Consider the following 18,871-nt stretch of genomic DNA (forward strand, 5'->3'; position numbering starts at 1 on the left):
TTGAAGCAAGACCACTAGCTGTGCTCTAAAGCCCAGACAGCTAAAACATTGCTTTCCCCAAAAGATACTGGGGTCGATGTAAAAAAAACCAAAAACAAACAAACACATGCTAAAATCAGTTAGATTTTAGTGTGAGTTTTATTTAACATGTGCATCAAATCCTTGGGTCCCCACGGGATGCAGGAAGATAGTAATATACAAATAGATCAGTTGCCAAAAAAGCACGCTAAACTGAAAGAACGTGCTTTTTTTTTTTTTTTTTTACTCCTGGCCTATTTGCATGCCAATCCGAGCAAACCCCTCCCCCCACTCCAAAAGACAAGCTCCTGGCCTCCCAGATACCATGGCCAGGCCAGCAAGCTTCCTCTCTCTCCCCCACCCAATGCAGAAACCCTCCCTCGGGCACCTTGAAGGTCTGACCCTGGTCTGGGTTCCTCCCTCCTTTAATGAAACTAACTCCGAAAACTTCTGAAAGGACATTGGTCCTTCAAGAATTCTGAAAGGGTATTGGTCCTTTCACCGACGTGTCACAGTGAAGGGACCAATCGCCTGCGTCTTCTCTGGCTGGTGTTCCCAGTGAGGTGGGCGACTCTTCGGAGTTAATTTCATCAGAGCAGGGAGAACCCCAGACCCCGGTTTCTGCATTGGGAGGGAGGGGAGAGAAAACTTGCCGGCTCAGCCACACTATCAGATCCCAGACCGAGGTACTGTGTTGGAGGACTTGCTGGCTGGGGTGCTCCCCTCTTTTCCGTGGGGGGTTTAAGTCCTGTGCTTGAGCAGGCATTAGATTTTCCCACAGTTAGTGCTAGGCTGCCTCAACCTTAGCAAGTTTCTTTGCATTGCAGGGTAATAGCTAATTTATTTATTTAAAATCTTTTCTATACCGTCGTTAAGCAGTTGCCATCACAACAGTTCACAATAGGGCACATAACTATATGTTGTAAATAGTGTCTAGAATTCTAACAATTACACAGGTGCCATCAAAATACTGTAACAGTTTCATCATAACTATTATATGGTGGGTGTTATAAGTCGTGTCCAGTTTTCTCTGTCTACCTGTAAGATAAATTACTACTTAATAACACTTAGGCATGCAGCTGCACTAAACTTGCCACAGGCTTTTAATGAGGGATCTTTCGGCGCTAAAGGTCTTTTTACATACAAAAAAAACGCGTGCTAAAACACAAGTAAAAACCTGCGGTAGGCTTAGCGCTGCTCATTACATCGGCCCCACTGACTGCTCATGGAGCACCCAGAGAGAGCTTTTAAAAAATGAGAACGTATATAATGTGGGCAAAACCAAGAGGTCTCGACGCATGCGTATCTCTGAATATAAAAAAGAAAAGAATGTGTTGCACTGTGTTAGAATGAACCATGCATTTTTGTCTTTGAAATGCTTTGTAACAGCGCACATTAAACAGGACATTAAAGGCACTGACAGAGATAAGAGACTGACACAATAAGAACAAACTGATCTTTAGATTTAAAAGTTTGGAACCCTTGGGATTACATTTTATCATAGCGTGGTCGGTCTTTTATTAACCTATAAGGATCCAGGGCTAGCAGCTATACATGTTTTTGATTGGCTGATTTCACTTTAAAAATCACTGCTTACTGCGCATGCCTGAGAGCTTTTGAGTTTCCGTGCTGAAGTTGTGGCTTAATTTTTTTGAAGGAGAAAAAGGAGTAAGCAAGTTTCTAACAGCGGATTTTTTAATGGCATTACGATTCTAAATAAATGTTTTTTTAGTCTTGCAAAAGATTGCCCTGAAATAGTTATTGCAAAACGCTGGCCAGTGTCGGCTTTGGTTTCACTTTGGTTACTGCAATCTCTAAGCCAAGCTTGAAGTGATAATGACTGGATATAATCAGATGAGTCTTCTCTTTTCATCTTTAGATTGATGCGGATAAAAAAAACTGAAAAAGGTTCAGTATTCACGGCATTTTAGAAAAATCAAACACAGGATGGAGGTTTTTAGACCTATGATTAAAGCAATCTGCTTTTTAAGCTCTTTTACAGCCTAGGCATCGTCATTCTGATGCCTCCTTTTCCTCCTTTTTGATATTTAAAAATTAAAAACGATAAAGTTCAATCAAACAAATTAATTAGAAAAACACTTTGTATTGTACAGGAGCTGATGGTTACCTCACTGGGCTGACATACAGAAAATATTTAGGGTTATTAGTTCAAGACTCTCCTCTGCCACGGAGTGCAACTTTGCACAAGTCACCTTATCGCCCCGTTCCTCCAGGACCCTGATGAAAATAAAGCTTAATCTGCTTTTCCAGTCAACAAATTATTTTGACCTGAAGAGCCAAATTAACGGGGAACACAGCAGTCACAGCCAAACCAAAGATCTAAACCTGCAATAGCATGAGATTGCCACTGGAGGGAGCAGGAGATCTAAAAAAACCACACATTTGACGTGTGTCCATCAGCTTTCGCCCCCTCGGGAAATCAAATCCTTCTTCGCGATGCAGTGCACCGGCACTTCCAGTGACAGCACTTGGTACATATCGTGAAAACCAGACGGGCTGTGGGATATTCAGGATGGGGTTTGGGAAGCCTTGCACTAAAGTAGCCCTTCTAAGTCCTGCAGCATAATACGTCCCATAGCCAAAGCTATCCTCCTATCCCCCCAGCACGGCGCTTACATACACTCCCAGTCATTAAACAAGTTTATACGGAAGAGCTGGGAGTGGGCGTGACCTCAGAGCTACTGGGTCTTCCATGGTACCCAAGAGAATCTCATAGCCCGTGGGCAGCCCCCCTGCCGGGGACCTGGAAGGCAGAATACAGCTTTCAAATCTGGTGGCTAATCCTCTGTCCTGGCCAGAAGGAGGAGCAGCAAAGGGAGAAGACAGGGTGCCAGCTCCTCGTTAACCACTTTCCCCCACTGGCACAAGAGAAGGCAACTGCGCTGTATCTCTGCGGAAGGCCCAGCAGGCAGGAGGGGGAAAGTGACTGGGAAGGTGATGAATGAGATCTTTTGTGAGCTGTGCTGCTTTTTTAGGGTCAGTGCAAAGGCTCTCGCCGGTGGCTGCGGAGCAGAAATTGAGAATAATTACTATAATGTACAAAAGGATCCTGCAGTCACACCTCACTGCAAGGTTAATGTAGCTCAGGGATCTTTGTGTTTCACATACATGCTTGTGCCGGAAGTGCGGCTGTGTGTGTGTACAGAACACGCCTCGATATGGCGTACACGTCTCCGTGTGGATTAAGAGACAGACAGACAGACATGGCCCCCACCTTTCTTGGGCGAGGCTCTGACCGAGCCTCTCCGTGCTCCAGCCAGGCTCGCATTGCTCCTTCCGAGGCTGCCTGCTGCTCTTCGTGAAAAGGTCGCCCATCACTTCTGCGGCCGTCAGCATGCCGGAAGCGGGGTTTAGAACCCCCGCCAAGGATCTGTCCCTGTCGGCCACGTCTCGCATCAGCTCGTCTGAATTCAACCGAACGGCCTGCCTGCGCGAAGCGCCCAGCCGGCAGCCCTCCGCGCCGGCGCTCTCCTGCGTGGGCCCTGGTGGTGCCTCCGGCGCTGCAGCGGGAAAGGAAGGGAGGTGTAATCATCTTCCAAACCTGACACGGAGGGCCCCCCCCCCGCACCTCCACTATCCAGGAGAACAGCCCACTTACCAGGACTGGGGACAGCAGGCCGCAACTGCTGCCTCTCCTTGGTCCGGTCCTTCACAGGAGACCTGCGCTCCACCTCCGCACTCTCTCCCGCATCTTCAGTCACCTCCACTTGCAACCTTTCCTGCCGCAATGCTGTCGGCCTGGGAAGGAAAGCAGAATTCCCCCATTATGTATTAAATCCATCCAGAGAAACATGCCACACTGCTACACAGATCCCTGCGGTACACCACTGGAAACCACCCTTTCCTTGGCGTGATCTCCATTTATCACCATCCTCTGTTGTCTCCCACTGAACCAGTTTCTAACCCAGTCACTTTAGGGCCTATAGTACCATACCCATAATTCTCTCAATCACAGTCTCTGCATGATCTGTCTTGTTGTGCTCCCCTCTCATTTTCTCTCTTCATGCTACACCCAGCCTTCCAACTTGTACTGTCTGTGCTCCCAGACCTTCCCATCTTTCTGCCCAAGCACTTCTCCTATCTTCCATGTTTCCTGTCTTGCTCTTCTCCACCCCTGGACTATTTCCCTCTCTGCATTCTCCCTTTCCACCCCTTCACCCAGCCTCCCCTTATTCTATATCCCCTGCTTGTCTCGCTCGCTCTCCATGCATCCCTCTGTCCGCAAACCACCTACTTAGCACTTCCTTATGTCTCCATGTGGCATCAGGCCGCCATTACAGCACGAGAGAAAGAGAGTGTGCATTTTTCTTAAGCTCTTCTTTTCCTGCCTTCTCCAGTGGCTGACACACAAGAAGTAGGCTACAGAATCCCTGCTATTTCATGGCATGTCTGTTATATACGTCGAGGGCACGCTCATCCCTACTACGCAGTCACTGCTATTCCATGGCAGGACACACTCGGCCTTGCATCCCAGTCACAGCTCTTCCATGGCAGATGTGTCCGAGGGAATACAGAATATATGCCATGTTACAGGTGTAAACTGAGGAAGCAGATTTTTATTGTTAGCGATACCTAGCACGATCACATTGACTACATTTTATCCATCGGAGCCAGCTTTTGAGCTTGAGCAAAATTACAGGATCCCCTACTGCACAAGGAGACTTCGAAAATAATCCTGGGCCTGGATGTGAGTGGTTCTCCCCCCTCTTTCCCATAAGGAATTCCATCTTCAGCTGCAGGGACCTAGAGTTAAGCTCCAGAGCAGGGTCTTTTTATAGATTTGGTTGGGTTGTTTATAATGGAGGAAGCTGTTTCAGTAATTGTTTTTATTATATTTATTGTATTGTGGGATGGAGAAAGATTGTATCATTTTTGATGTTGTGGGATTTATTGTACTGACTGGTAGGGTGTCATGTTTTAGATATAAGATGCAGCATGTCTCTTTCTGTAGTAAGAGGAGCAGAGGTGGTTCATCTGTATTTAAGGACTTTACTTTATTTTTTTTTATTATAGTGATGTATTTTAGTTTTTCTCTGTTTTGTTATTTTTCAAATCTAAACGGTCCTGGGTCCCCCCTTTTCTGAGGAAAAAGGTAGTATATGCCACATCCCTATACCCACTTTTTAATTTTATTCTTCTGTTACAATGTTTCATATTTTAATTGTTTAATCAACTGTTACCTTGTTACAATGTAAAATAGGGCAGTTCCAGCTCTATTCAACCTGTTATCTGGAAACCGATGTGATATCTCGATCGAATGTCGGTATACAAAATAAATAAATAAATAAATAGTAGTATACAAGTTAAAAGTGAAATAAAAGGAAAACCTAAGTTGGCAGTTTTACAGTATGTCTCTTGTGTAAAGTGGAACAGGCCTTGACCCTCTCCCATTTGGTACTGGACTCTTCCTGGCGGAGTGATCTCACAGTCCCTCCCACCAGTCCCTCGCCATTCTCTTAGGAGGCTCGGGATCTATGGCCAGCGCATGGAAGAGCACCTTGCAATTAGTCTGCCTGGGTTATGTATCCCCTTCCACATGTCTGCCCTGGGGCTGGCTATGCGGTGAGAGCTGCTGTACAGGAGACCTGGGTCCTGCGCGTCAGGGTCTGAGGGAGCTGGGATGCTTCGGAGGCAGTGATCTTAGCTCCTAGGAACTGGCAGAAGGTTGACTCATGAAAAAAGATGAAGAGCTTATTTCAATACTGCGAGGTATTTTATCAGGTTGGGCCAATAAAAAAAAAGGTTTCTCAACCTGCAAAGATACCAGTCTTTGCTCAGGTATTTGAACTGCACTACAGATTTCTGCAGAGATCAATCAGCATTCTTGGCGACCTCCCCATGCAGAAACCCAGGCCTTGCTGCCTCTGGTTATTTGTGCTCTTGATACACTCAGGGCTCTCTGGTATCAAAGGATAAAGGTCTGTGCTTTGTAATCATCTATTTTGGTCTACTGTACAAACATCTGGGGAACAACTGACCTCATCTCAGCCTTCTGCAGTATTTATGTAATTTGTATGGAAGGGGAATGGGGAAAGCAGTGAAGGGATATGCTGTGAATTCTTTAACTTGAAATAGTTTCTTGCACAGCCTTTTCAAAACTGGAAAAATTAAATATACCAGATGACACCTACTGACTGAACAAGCAGAATGGTTTAGACAGCCCTCATGTTGCACTGAAAAGCAGGACTTTAATGGCAGTGGGGCATGGTTAAGCCAGGGATTTTCTGCTGTTTGCCAGTGCCAGCTACGCAGAAGGGCAGGCATCCCCTCCTTTGCACGTCACCCAAGGGCGCTTCACGAGGATTTAAGTTGCCACCATACTGGGCTGAAAGACGAGCATCTTGGGCTTGCTAGAAAACCTAAGTTTTACAGTATGTCTTTTGTGTAAAGTGCAGCAGGCCGCTTCCCTCTCCCAGCTGGGCCTGGACTCTTCCTGGCTGAGTGATCTCACACAGTCCCTCCCCATTCTCTTACAGGCTCCAGGTCTATGGAAGAGCACCTTGCAATTACTCTGTCGGCTCTCTCTCCCAGGATTCTACCTTCCCAGAAAAGTCTTTATCGGATAGGACTCTGTAGCCTCCACTAACGGAGTAGTAAAACCAGGGTTACTCAAGCAAAGTCAGGCTCAACAAGTACGATGTCTTTTCATAACCAAAGCAATCCAAGATTGATGTTTCATAATGATCAAAGTGTACACCAAAAGCTTAACCGGTACAAAATACAATCTCATCCCTGCATGCTGGACATTAGGAGGACACGAGATAAGATAGCAGGACACACGTACGTCAAGTGGCAGACAAATGAATTAGAAATACAACGAGGCCCAATTTGTAACTAAGGCGCACATGGAGAGATGAATCAGGCCCTGTACCCACAGCCTACTCCAGAAGGTACACAAAGAGGAACAGCGTTTCTGCTCCCTTCAGGCTCCACACCAGGAATGCGAGTGTTAATTCAGCAACCCTATCGAACGCAAGGAAGAGCAGTCTGAACCGAGGACCAAAGCCGAATTCAGCACAGCCCTCCCTTTAATAAAAGACCAAGAGAAGTATTTTAACATAAACATGTTCTTTCAATCTTCTTAGTAGCAGGACTTTCCCTATTTTAAGAAGCAAACTGGAGTCTAGCCTGTAACAAATTTGCAGCTGAAGTAACCCAGACTCCCACTGCATTTCAGATTTGTTTTTGTTGCATTTCTAGGGCTGCTCATGTGCTTGAAACCAAGTGAGGAACAGGCAACGATGGCTGGAGCCAGGCACGGGACATGCAGACACTGAACTCATCTCTTCCGCTGATCCACCTCAGACCTAAACTGGAATCACTCCTTCCCCCTTGATATTCCAGTTAATCCACACACGGCAATCCCGCCCCCCTACCCCCTTTTACCCCACTAACAAAACACCTCAGTCCTGACCTGCCACTATCCCAGTATTGGATCTCTGTCCCCCACCCCCCACCCCTGGCCAATGCACCTCAGTCCTGACCTCCGGCACCTACTGTTCTAGAACAGAAATCCACACTGCTGGCGCGCACAGGGCCTGAATGTCACACACTGTGCCGAGCTGACTCCCGAGCCAAGAGACATCAGTGCTGCAGCCAAGCGGAGTCACCACCCAAGTTCTCGTGAGCTGTCAGCGCTAGCCCCACAGTGCCCAGCCCCGGCCAGCTGCAGGAGCCAGGACCGAAAGCCAAATCTCCTACAGCGGGCACATCAGTACGGAGGCTGTCAAAGCGACTCCTTCAAAAAAACACAAAAAACAAAAACTCTTTTACGTTAATTGAGCACTAGAGTTTTCTTTCAGGCCCGAATTTGTGATTTATTGGAGTTGGTACGTTCATGCCTCGTGAATACTGTATAATTTCCTTTCAGGGTTGTTACGCTGCCCTGTGCAAACTATTATTGGGAAAGGCGGCTTGCAAATCAAATTAGATAAGTAAATGAAGGGAAACAACCGCTGTAATTCATAAAAAAAAAATTATTTCCACCTCAAGATTTGAAATTAGGTCAGTAACGAGCAGAACACAGTCTATAAAAGGAACACAGAGAGGCACCCACACCTCCGACTACATGGAAAATATTGACAGAAGGCACACCCTGAAGGTGTGTTGTTAGAGTGCGCCTCCAGGACGCAACCGTTAACCCTCTCCGTACCTGTAACCCGATTCAGACCTTTCACAGGGGACACCCAACTAGGGTTTATTCCCTGAAAAAAAAAAGATGGCAGCGTGGCCTTTTCTGGTAAACCGTGCCCACGTGCGGCATCGCCAGGGCTGCCAACACTTAAAAACATTTTCTTTACCGACAGTCTTCTGTATTTTTACCCCACAGTTGAACTTTTCTTTTTGTGCACAGGGGCGGCTTACTGGGGGGGTCACTCCGTAACAGCCTGCAGAGAGCTAAAGTCCAAAGGGTACTTTGCGACTGCGGACCTCTACCCGACGTTGTCAGAGCTCGACTTTTGCGCACAAGGCCGTCTGGAAAATCTGTGGGCTGTCTAGGCAGGCACTTGCACTTACGCGTACAAGAGTCACGCCTGCTCCCCCAGCTGCTGTCAATTTCTACATGGTCACTTATGCGCAGACTTTGAAAAATCAAAAGCATGCCCATAAACGCTTCCTCTGCCCCCTCCTCCCCAGAGCGCCTTTTGCCGGCGCACCAAATGGGCTTCCGTGTATAGTTTTACATGCACGGCCTCCGCCCCCGGATTGTCAAGACAGGATTTTATGCACTCAGGCCCGCTAGCTGGAGATCAAGCCCCCAACTTCCGCATAAAGCAGTCTTGCAGGCCCTGAGCCCACCATGCCGGACCCCCCCTTCCATTACTGGGGACGTTTTAACCAACGCCATTTTGGGCAATCCTAGGCTCTGCGTATCAGCTACACCTGCGGCCCAACATGGCTCATCCCTGGCTGCCGATTGGTCAGTTTTCAAACTCCTCCCCACCCCCGCTTCAGCTGACGGATATTCAAATTAACTGAGTGCCCAGAGTGTCGGGGGGGGGGGGGGGGGGGAAGACGACAATCCTAAAACTACGTCTCCAACTCTGACCGGATGTAAAGAAATAATCACTACTACTGATAAGCTAGGCCTGCCCAGGCGACTCTAAACAAGAGAGACATTTTTCATATTGCAATAAGCCTGGCCAGCCCCATCTTTCATTTGATCAAAGCAGCAATCCAAATTAAAATCACAAGATCCTTCTTCATCGTCGTGCAGATTTCAGGGAGATGTTTCCAGGAGGTTACGGCCGAAGCTGGATTAGCAGGGGGTTAGCAGGCTTATAGGAAAGGACGTGAGAGCCCACAGTTGAGATAAGTCTTGGTGAGAAGATTGGGGGAAGACGAGAACTTTCATATTAGCCAGGTGAGGGTGAAAGAAAAGGACCAGCCACATCACTTTAAGGGAAAAGTTCTGGAACATTCTACCTGTACCATTTAAATTCACTTCTTCAAGTTGAGGAAACATAAAAGGACATTGGGAAACATTTTCTAACACCCATCATCAGATAAAGGGATGTTTAGAAGAGGAACTGGTTAAGCTTTAACTTATAAAAATGTTTAAAAAAAAAATGCAACTACATGAAAATTGCCAGAAACCCTACAATGGGATGGGATGAAATGAAATGGCATTTTTTGAGTATCATTTCTAATAGTGATTTTGTAATGCATTCATTTCTCAGAGCCATGTAACAAAATAGAATGTAAGTTCTACCACTAAGCCAGGAAAAACACAAATTCGGCAACATGGGAATACTTTTTAAAAAATAATAATAATAGCAGCTGAATATTCCCTAGCAGTACATTATAAAACTGTTCTTAATCAAGACCCTGAATCTCTACTGAGACAACCCCAAGGAATAGGGAAGGCAGAGTAAATTCCTCCACTCAAACAAAAGGAGAATGCCTTTGCCAAGTACCTTATCTCCACTAGAAATTTAACTTTGGCCTCTTCTGGATACAATTAAGGATACAGGCAATTGAGTCTGGTTTTCCTTGCATTTTATATTTAATACACATTGGGTTTCTATTCTGGTTACCGACTTGGCTTTTAAGTGGAACGGACGTGCAACTGATTAGCAGAGCTGCCAAATGACCCAGCTTCTAAAGGCAAGACCTTAGGTTTACACAAGTCCTCAATTATTTTTTTTTGACATTCCTAGTACCCCCTCCTGATACACTGTGGTATCTCAAGTCCTGATGTCATAAGGAAGAGACTACAAATACCATGATGCATTGGGATGCACGTTCAAGCACCAGCCCTGTCTAAAATGTCTTCACTTGGCAGCTCTGGAATGCGAACGAGATGTGGAATAGATTAACCGTCGTGATTAAATGATGCCCTTCTGAGGCCCCCGGATGAAATAAGAGGCGCAAGGCTGTGTGCATACATCGGCGGGTGGTTCTGTACTTCCGATGTAGCAAGAAGTTAAGATGGAGGAAAAAATAAAAAAGTGTGCGCAGATTAACGCTCTTCCATGCAAATCGCACGTTAATGCATTAACTATTACTCCCCAAAGCAGAGGGGTGTGTAGGCTTTACTCAGGGATTCTGATCACTGGAAATTAACCTCCTAGTCAGAGGTGGAATAAAGTTTCTGGGGCTGGTGTTAGACGAGGGAACTGAAGCTGGAGTTTGTGACGTCCTGTATTTGGCATTTATGTGCATGGCACACGTTATGCGCCAATTTGTGCGCACAACTTCTTTGTGCAGAAATCATGGTTTTATGCTTTTAAATTATGTTTTGTGCATCCTTACCCAAGATTTAGGCTGCAAAAAACATTGTGTGTGTGTGTATAAACCATGTTTTGTGTGCACACCATGCTTTCGGCAGAGAACATAGTATTTGTGCACACAAAATGTGATTTCTGAGCAGAAAGCAGGATTTCTGCGTTAAGCATGTTTTCTGCGCATGTTTCCATACTAAACGCCCAATGCCTTAGCATATTATTAGCTTACTGCACAGCACACAGTTTTAATGCACAGCTGATCGCATCGGCCCCCGAGGAAGCAGAAGTGACTCGTGCACTAGGTCTTGCAGAGAGCATCCTCTCCTGACAATTTGGCTTTTAAAAATGAAGCGTAATAAAGAAAGACACGTTAAACTGGAGTTCTCTTCTCTTGAAGAGAAGAGGCAGCTAAAAGGATGCTAGTGTTAGATGAAGCTTTCCAAGATCAGGTATCTCTGGCATGGTTTTCCCATGTGGCTCATCATTTACTAAGGTGCACAAATGCATTAAGACATTGTAAACCGCATTTACAGTATGTTAAAATGTGGAGCAATGTCTGAAGAATGACAAAGAAATGGTGGAAATATTAAACAAATACTTCAGTTCGGTGTTCACTAAAGAAGACCCTGGAGAAGGACCACTGCTGGTTGACAAGACCATAGATGGGGATGGGGTAGACGAAACTCTGTTTAAAGAAGAGAATGTACGGGAGAAGCTAGGCAAACTGAAAGTGGAGAAGGCCATGGGACTGCATGAGGTACATCCCAAGATACTGAGGGAGCTCAGAGATGTGCTGGCGGGGCCGCTGAAGGACCTGCTCAATAGATCTCTGGAAACGGGAGTGGTGCCGAGTGATTGGAGAAGAGCGGTGGTGGTCCTGCATCACAAGAGTGGGAGCACAGAGCAGGCTGTAAACTACAGGCCGGTTAGCCTCACCTTGGTAGTGGGAAAATTAATGGAGACTCTGCTGAAGGAAAGGATAATGAACCATCTATAATCCGGTGGGTTGCTGGACCTCAGGCAGCACGGATTCACCAGGGGAAGATCCTGTCAGACAAATCTGACTGACTTTTTGATTGGGTGATGAGAGAACCGGATCAAAGAAGAGCACGCAAAGTGAATTACTTGGATTTCAGCAAAGCTTTTGATAGGGTCCTGCATAGGAGGCTCGTGAATAAAATGAGAAGCTTGGGTATGGGTGCCAAGGTGGTGGAATGGATTACTAACTGGTTGACCGACAGGAAACAATGTGTGATGGTAACTGGAACCTGCTGTGATGAGAGAACGGTGCTAAGGATCGACCAGTCCCAAAGCCGATCCTCAAGGATCGGCTTTGGGACTGGTCCTGTTCAATATCTTCGTGAGCATCATTGTGGAGGGGTTAGAAGGAAAAGTTTCTCTTTTTGCAGACGATACTAAGATCTGCAACAGAGTGGACACGCCTGAAGGAGTAGAGAGAATGAAAAGTGATTTAAGAAAAGTTGAGGAGTGGTCGAAGATTTGGAAGCTGCAGTTTAATGCCAAGAAATGCAGAGCCATGCATTGGTGTGCGGAAATCCAAAAGAGCAGCATGAGATGGGGTTAAAGGCTATCGTGCACGGACCAGGAGAGAGACCTTGGGGTGACAGTGTCTGGTGATCTGAAGATGTGAAGCAATGTGACAAGGCAGTAACTAAAGACAGAAAGATGCTGGCCTGCATAGAGAGAGGAATATCGAGTAAGAAAAGGAAAGTGATAACGCCCTTGTACAGGTCCTTGGTGAGGACTCACCTGGAGTACTGTGCTCAGTTCTGGAGATCGTATCTCAAAAAGGATAGAGACAGGATGGAAACGGACCAGAGGAAAGCGACCAAAATGGAGGTGGTGGGGGTCTGTACCAGAAGATTTATGAGGAGAGGCTGAAGGATCTGAATATGTACACCCTGGAGGAGAGGAGGCGCAGGGGAGATATGATACAGACCTTCAGATACCTGACAGGTATTAACCATGCACAAACTTCAAACCTTTTCCGCTTTTCATGATAAATTTCAAACCTTTTCATGATATGAAACTCCAGGGGAGACGACCAAGAACCAATATTAGGACATATTTCTTCACAGAGAGGCTGGTGGATGCCTGGAATGCTCTCCCACAAGAGGTGGTGAAGACGAGAATAGTTAATGAATTAAAAAATGCATGGGAACAACATTGCAGATCCCTAAAGGCACGAAGAAAGGGATGGTGTAACATTTCTGCATGGGGGTAACCTGCACGGAGCGGCATTTACTACCCTTAACAGAACGCGGGGGGAGGGAGGTAACCTGCCTGGAGCGGCATTTACTACTCTTAACAAAACACAAGGGGGTAACCTGCACGGAGCAGCAGTTACTACCATAAACAATTTACTGGGCAGACTAGTTGATCATTTGGTCTTTTTCTGCCGTCATTATTATACTACTATATGCTTGCGTATGCATAATGCACAGAATGGGAAATTCCACACATTCCTTAATGACACAAGGGGCATAATAATTAGCTGCTTTTCATGCAATGCAGCTCATTACTATGCAAATCATATATGTTGCCGCAGCCAGGCACTTTGTACAGTTTAGTAAATCCTGAGGTAGTTTGCTCTGCAGTAACTGTACTGCTCTTCAGTAAAACTGGCCCAAGTGTGCTGGAGAGACAGGGGCATTTCCTCCAGTTTGGATTTTTCAACAAAAAAAATATTCTGGCTCTTGTAGTCTCATTGTTTCAACAGAAAAAAAACCCCCACAGACTCAAAGAACATGGATTGCTTTGGAAAGGATTTTGGAAATCAGGACTGGACGACTGCATCAGTCATTGGCTGATCACCCCCTCCTGTCCGACAAACATCCAAGCGGTTCCCAATCCTGGGCACAGGGACATCTCCAAGCAAAGCAATCCGCATGGAAGCACTGTGCAGCTTCTTAGAAGAAAATCAAGAGATCTCCTTTATCTTTCTCTCTCAGTTTAGAAATCTAGCACATAAAGCATTAGAAGAGCCTGGGCTGGCAGCAAGATATATATATTTTTTTTTTTTCCCGCTTACTTCGCACCCCCAACAGTTTTACAATGCTACCTAGAAGGATTATTTGTCTGGCTGACGGGATCGCTCTGTCTTCCGCTGCCTGCCTCTAAGGGGCTGACAGAAACACAGAATGTTATGGCGGATGACCGTGAGGCCCCATCGAGTTTGCCCAGTTTCATGCCTGATAAGACTGCCATAGACCCCATTTTGGTCTCTTGTTTTTACCACCACATCTTCGTATCTGTCTATGAGCTTGTGGGGGAAGTGGAGCCTACACACAGAGAAACCATAACAAGAGTCTCCTGGCACAGCAAAGCACTACCCTTGTTCCCTTATTGCTTTAAAGGACCATTCCAAGAACACCAGAATTTTGTTTTTCAGCTCATCCAATGGCAAATGTATGTGGCTAGGCACTGGTGAACTCTTCTTCACATCCGGAATTCAGGCTTTCAATTTAGAAAAGTAAAATAAATAAATACGATGGTTTACCTAGAGTTGTGCTGATTGCCCGTGTCTATGACCAGTGGCTCTGGCAGCCTCCTCCGTGCGCCCTGCTGGTAACTGCAGAAATGCACCTGCTCCGAGGGGTGGCAGGCACTGGCACTGCACTCCTGAGGAAGCCAGCATTGTGTCCGGGGAGGCGGTATGGCCGTTGGCTTCACGATGTCCCTGTGGACCTGCTCCAGGGGAAGGCTTTGCGATCGCTGCCTCACAGCCTCCATGTCGCCGCCCCTCCTCTGCCGGGGCGGTGACGGACGCCCGGGGGGCTCCGGCTGTGCCGCTGGCCCGCGGCCGCCTACAGATTCCGCAGCTCTGGATGAGGGGTGAAGAAGAGAGGAGCGGCGCGCTCCAACCCTCCCCCAGTCAGGAGGCGGGGGCCGCGGTGGGGGAGGCCCTCTCTTTTTGAGGGGCTCTGGTCTGCTCTCTTCTGGCTTCTCCAAAATAGGTTCTTGCTTCCCCTGTCCTCTCGAATTCAGTGGCTCGAAGTTGATATGGCTTTCGGAAAAGGCTCTTCCCCTGAGTAGACGAGGCGGCGGGTCCTCTGGACCATCCTCATAAGCAGAAGCTTCCGCCGCCCTGATTGGTCTGTCGTGGTCACGTGAGAGGTCATGCGACGACACGGTCCTGAAGCAGGTGGGCCGCTCGTGCTCAGCGCTCTCACAGCAAGGCCTGAAGGGGCTTAGCCTTTGGAAACCAATCTTACACAGCGGCAGTTCACTGGAAAACACAAGTAAGAACAAGTGGTTTAGTCTGCAGTTACCACGTTGGACATTTTTTTTTTTTTTTTACATTTGTTCTTTCAAAGCAATAGTTTACAACAACTCTACAGGGTTGGGCTACTCCAAAGTCAAAATAAAAATTGATTGTTTCTAACATCATTTCGTTTGCTGAAAATAATGCACCTTCTCTTTGCTTCTGAAGGAACTGAGCAAAATTCAGCTATACACAACATGAGCAATGGGATCACTACACAGCATTTTCTTCTTTGATTGGTTGTTAAGAACATAAGAAATTGCCACAATGGGTCAGACGAGGGTCCATCGAGCCCAGCATCCCATTTCCAACAGTGCCCAATCCAGGACACAAGTACCTGGCAAGTACCCAAACATTAAATAGATCCCATACTACTAATGCCAGTAATAAGCAGTAGCTAGTCCCTAAATCAATTTGACTAATAGCAGTTTGTGGACTTCTTCTCCAGGAACTTGTTCAAACTTTTTTTAAACAAAGTTAAGCTAACTGCCTTAACCATATCCTCTGGCAAAAAATTCCAGAACTTAATTTTGTGTTGAGTGAAAAAGATTTTTCTCTGATTTGTTTTACAAGTGCTACTTGCTAATTTCATGCCCCCTTGTCCTTCTATTATCTGAAAGGGTAAATAACTGATTCACATTTACCCGTTCTAGTCTTTTCATGATTTTGAAGACCTCCATCATATCCCCCCTCAGCCGTCTCTTCTCCAAGCTGAAATGTCCTAACCTCTTCAGTCTTTCCTCAAAGGGGAGCTGTTCCATTCCCCTTTATCATTTTGGTTGCCCTTCTCTGTACCTTCTCCATCGCAACTATATCTTTTTTGAGATGCAGAGACCAGAACCGAACACAATACTCAAGGTGTGGTCTAACCATGGAGCGATACAGCGGCATTTTGACATTCTTAGTTTTATTCACATTCCCTTCCGAATAATGTTCAAAAGCCATAAGTAAGGGAAGGAATAAAAATAGTACAGTTTAAATTGTTCTTTTTGTTTCCTTCCTAGGTTTCATGTCTGATTCCCCCTCCTCTCCAGCCTCTCAAAATGTATAACACCGATTGGGCAGGGATGGATTTCTCATTAGGTGAACACCTAGGAGTACCTGTGCTGCGCATCATGGGTTAAAAGGGATATAAACCTTTCCATTTTCTCCCTCTGCTCATGGGTGGGGGGTGGAGGGGGGGGTGCTGATGACCTCATGCCTAAGGCTTAGCAAGATATAAATCTGAACCTGTATCACATTCATGCTATGTTACTCCTGGGGACATTTTGAGCTATTGCACAAAGCAGAATTTGCACAGAATTCCTCTCCTGCAGGATTTAGTGTGGAGACCATGAGGTGGCAATAAATGCATGAGCACGCAAAGGCAGGCAGAAGGAACAGGCATCCGTGCCGGCTGCATCATCCTGCGTGGATTGAGATGGAGGAGGCAGTGAGCACTAAGTGGGATGGAGCCTGAGGGAGGGAGCAAGAGAGCTGGAGAGGGGGATCGAGCCTGGGGGAGGAGAACTGAGGGGGAGCAGAGAGCCAGGCTAGGGAGAACGCTGGGGTGGAAAGTTATGGGAAAAGCGAGCTGAGGTGGGGGTGAGGGGCAACCTGGGCAGAGGGACCAGGCTTCATGAGGTACTTTTACAGTACTCCTGGAGCAATTCTGCACAAAAAGATTACAAATTTTGCATCAAGTAATAACTTTTCAGTATTGCATTTTAAATTCATTACTACTCGACAGTGATTGTATGGTGCCATATGACAATTAAAATACACGGAATTTTACAAAATTTTAAAATATCGTGAGCAGAATTGTATTTATTTTGCGCAGAATTTCCCCCAAAGGGTGCTGGGTGCACAGTTCACAGTGTGCATATTTGTACTATACAAAACAGCAGCTCAGCAAGTCCAAAATAGAGATATACAGCAAACACAGAATACAACGTGAACGCTTTTTAATCTTTTCCTTATCGTCACCTGGATTTCCACAATGCAGAAGAGTAGCTGCCCTCGTACCACCACCCTGCAACGTTCCTCCTTTCCTGCTGTGAGCTGGCTGGATAGTAATCCGTGCTGCAGAAAAGCTTTCCTGCTAATACTCCTCTTCCCAGCCTGGAGTGCTTTCCTCTTGTGTGTCACTGCTTCATTTCTGTGGCATAGTCAGGTAAGGTGGAGAATGCCCACTCCTGACAGAAGGGGGTTAAATCTGGGTTTTATTTCTCTGTCTCCTTCTTCCCTGAGGTCACGTCACTTCCCAGTCTTTGGTGTGATCCTGCCTCCGCCGCCACCGCTATCACGCACTGGAGCAAAGATAAGGGCCCGGAGGCATGTGACAGGGGAGGACTCCAGCAGGGAGGAACAGGCACAGCACAGTTTTTACCGGATCACATGTTGGGATGGATATTAAAAAAAAAAACAAAACAAAAAAACCCTTCACCTGCGTTCTTCAAAGCAGGACCTTCACTCGGGGATCTTTTCTTTACGGATTACTGCACAAAGTGCTCGGTTTCGGAGGGGAAACTCTTTCTGGGATGCAGACACCTGTCTGCTACAAAAGGGTTCAGCTACTGTAGATCTGCCTCAGCACCGCCACCTGTCATAAGACCAACTGACCCAACTACTTTGCTGAAAAGTTTACTGTCACACTATATCCATCATGAAATTTAAAAAATGTCCCATTGTTAAAGCTTATTAGCCTAGTTATCTTTAGGCATTATAAAACCATGGTGTTTGTCTGCTCCCATTCGTTCATTTTATTTCATTCAAACTTCTGCCATAGCTAGTAGAGCACCCAATGATCCCTGGCTCACAGGGGATCCCTATGATCCTCTTCACTCCCAACACTTAGAAACCCTTTTCTTTCCTATAGGGCAACAGGCTAGCTCAGTTTAAGTGAGTTGAAATCTCAGGGAGATCAGAGCACATTGTGAGGCGACTGAGCATTTTTAAAGCTAGGTATCATACAAACAGGCCGATACAGTAAAGTGTGCTCCGGTGGAGCAAACAGTTAGCCCACGTTTGGTTGCGCATTTTCGACGCACTATTTTTACCCCTTATACATTAAGGGGTAAAAATAGCGCGTTGAAAACACGCGGCCAACCCCCTCGAAACTAAAAGCGCCCGCAACATGCAAATGCATGTTGATGGCCCTATTAGTTATTCCCGCGTGATACAGAAAGTAAAATGTGCAGCCAAGCCACACGTTTTACTTTCAAAAATTAATGCCTGCCCAAAGGTAGGCGTTAAATTTCTGCCGGCGCCAGGAAAGTGTACAGAAAAGCAGAAAAAACTGTTTTTCTGTACACCCTCCGACTTAATATCATAGCGATATTATGTCGCAAGCCCCAAAATTTAAAAAAAAATAAATTTTTAAATCGTCCGGCGGCCCACGGGTCGGAAGACAGACGCTCAATTATGTTGGTGTCCATTTTCTGAACCCATGGCTGTCAGCAGGTTTGAGAATCGACGCCAATAAAATTGAGCGTTGGCTGTCAAACCCGCTGACAGCCGCCGCTCCTGTCAAAAAGGAGGCGCTAGGGACGCGCTAGTGTCCCTAGCGCCTCCTTTTACCACGGGCCCCTCGTTTGCATACTCGATCGCGCGCCCAGAAGAGTGGCCTGGGCGCCTGTTGGGAGAGCGGGCGCTCGCTTCAGAGCGCCTGCTCTCCCACAAATTTTACTGTATCGGCCCGATTGAATGGTAGTTTCTTATGGCTCCAAATCACCGGATGATTCTGGTAGTATATGGCTGGACAAAGGTTCATAAAACTATAACTAGCCCTCCAGGTAGACTGATTGAGTCATGTATCTTCTTTTTATACTTTCTAACACAT

The 18,871-nt window shown here is 46.3% G+C and overlaps 1 protein-coding gene across 3 annotated transcripts in view; it reads right to left on the reverse strand.

The window, feature by feature from the left end:
• The window catches only part of SHROOM4 (shroom family member 4), a 318,353-nt gene that overhangs the window by 27,412 nt on the left and 272,070 nt on the right, over nucleotides 1-18,871 (reverse strand). For all 3 annotated transcript variants that reach the window (XM_029607489.1, XM_029607490.1, XM_029607491.1), the window contains 3 exons: nucleotides 14,287-15,015; nucleotides 3,638-3,777; nucleotides 3,254-3,539 (listed from right to left, as the gene is read on the reverse strand). In XM_029607489.1, the coding sequence (XP_029463349.1) occupies nucleotides 3,254-3,539; nucleotides 3,638-3,777; nucleotides 14,287-15,015 (1,155 nt within the window). The remainder of the gene's footprint in view (nucleotides 1-3,253; nucleotides 3,540-3,637; nucleotides 3,778-14,286; nucleotides 15,016-18,871) is intronic.

The sequence above is a fragment of the Rhinatrema bivittatum genome, chromosome 6 (assembly GCF_901001135.1).
Source record: "Rhinatrema bivittatum chromosome 6, aRhiBiv1.1, whole genome shotgun sequence".
Taxonomy (NCBI): Eukaryota; Metazoa; Chordata; class Amphibia; order Gymnophiona; family Rhinatrematidae; genus Rhinatrema; species Rhinatrema bivittatum.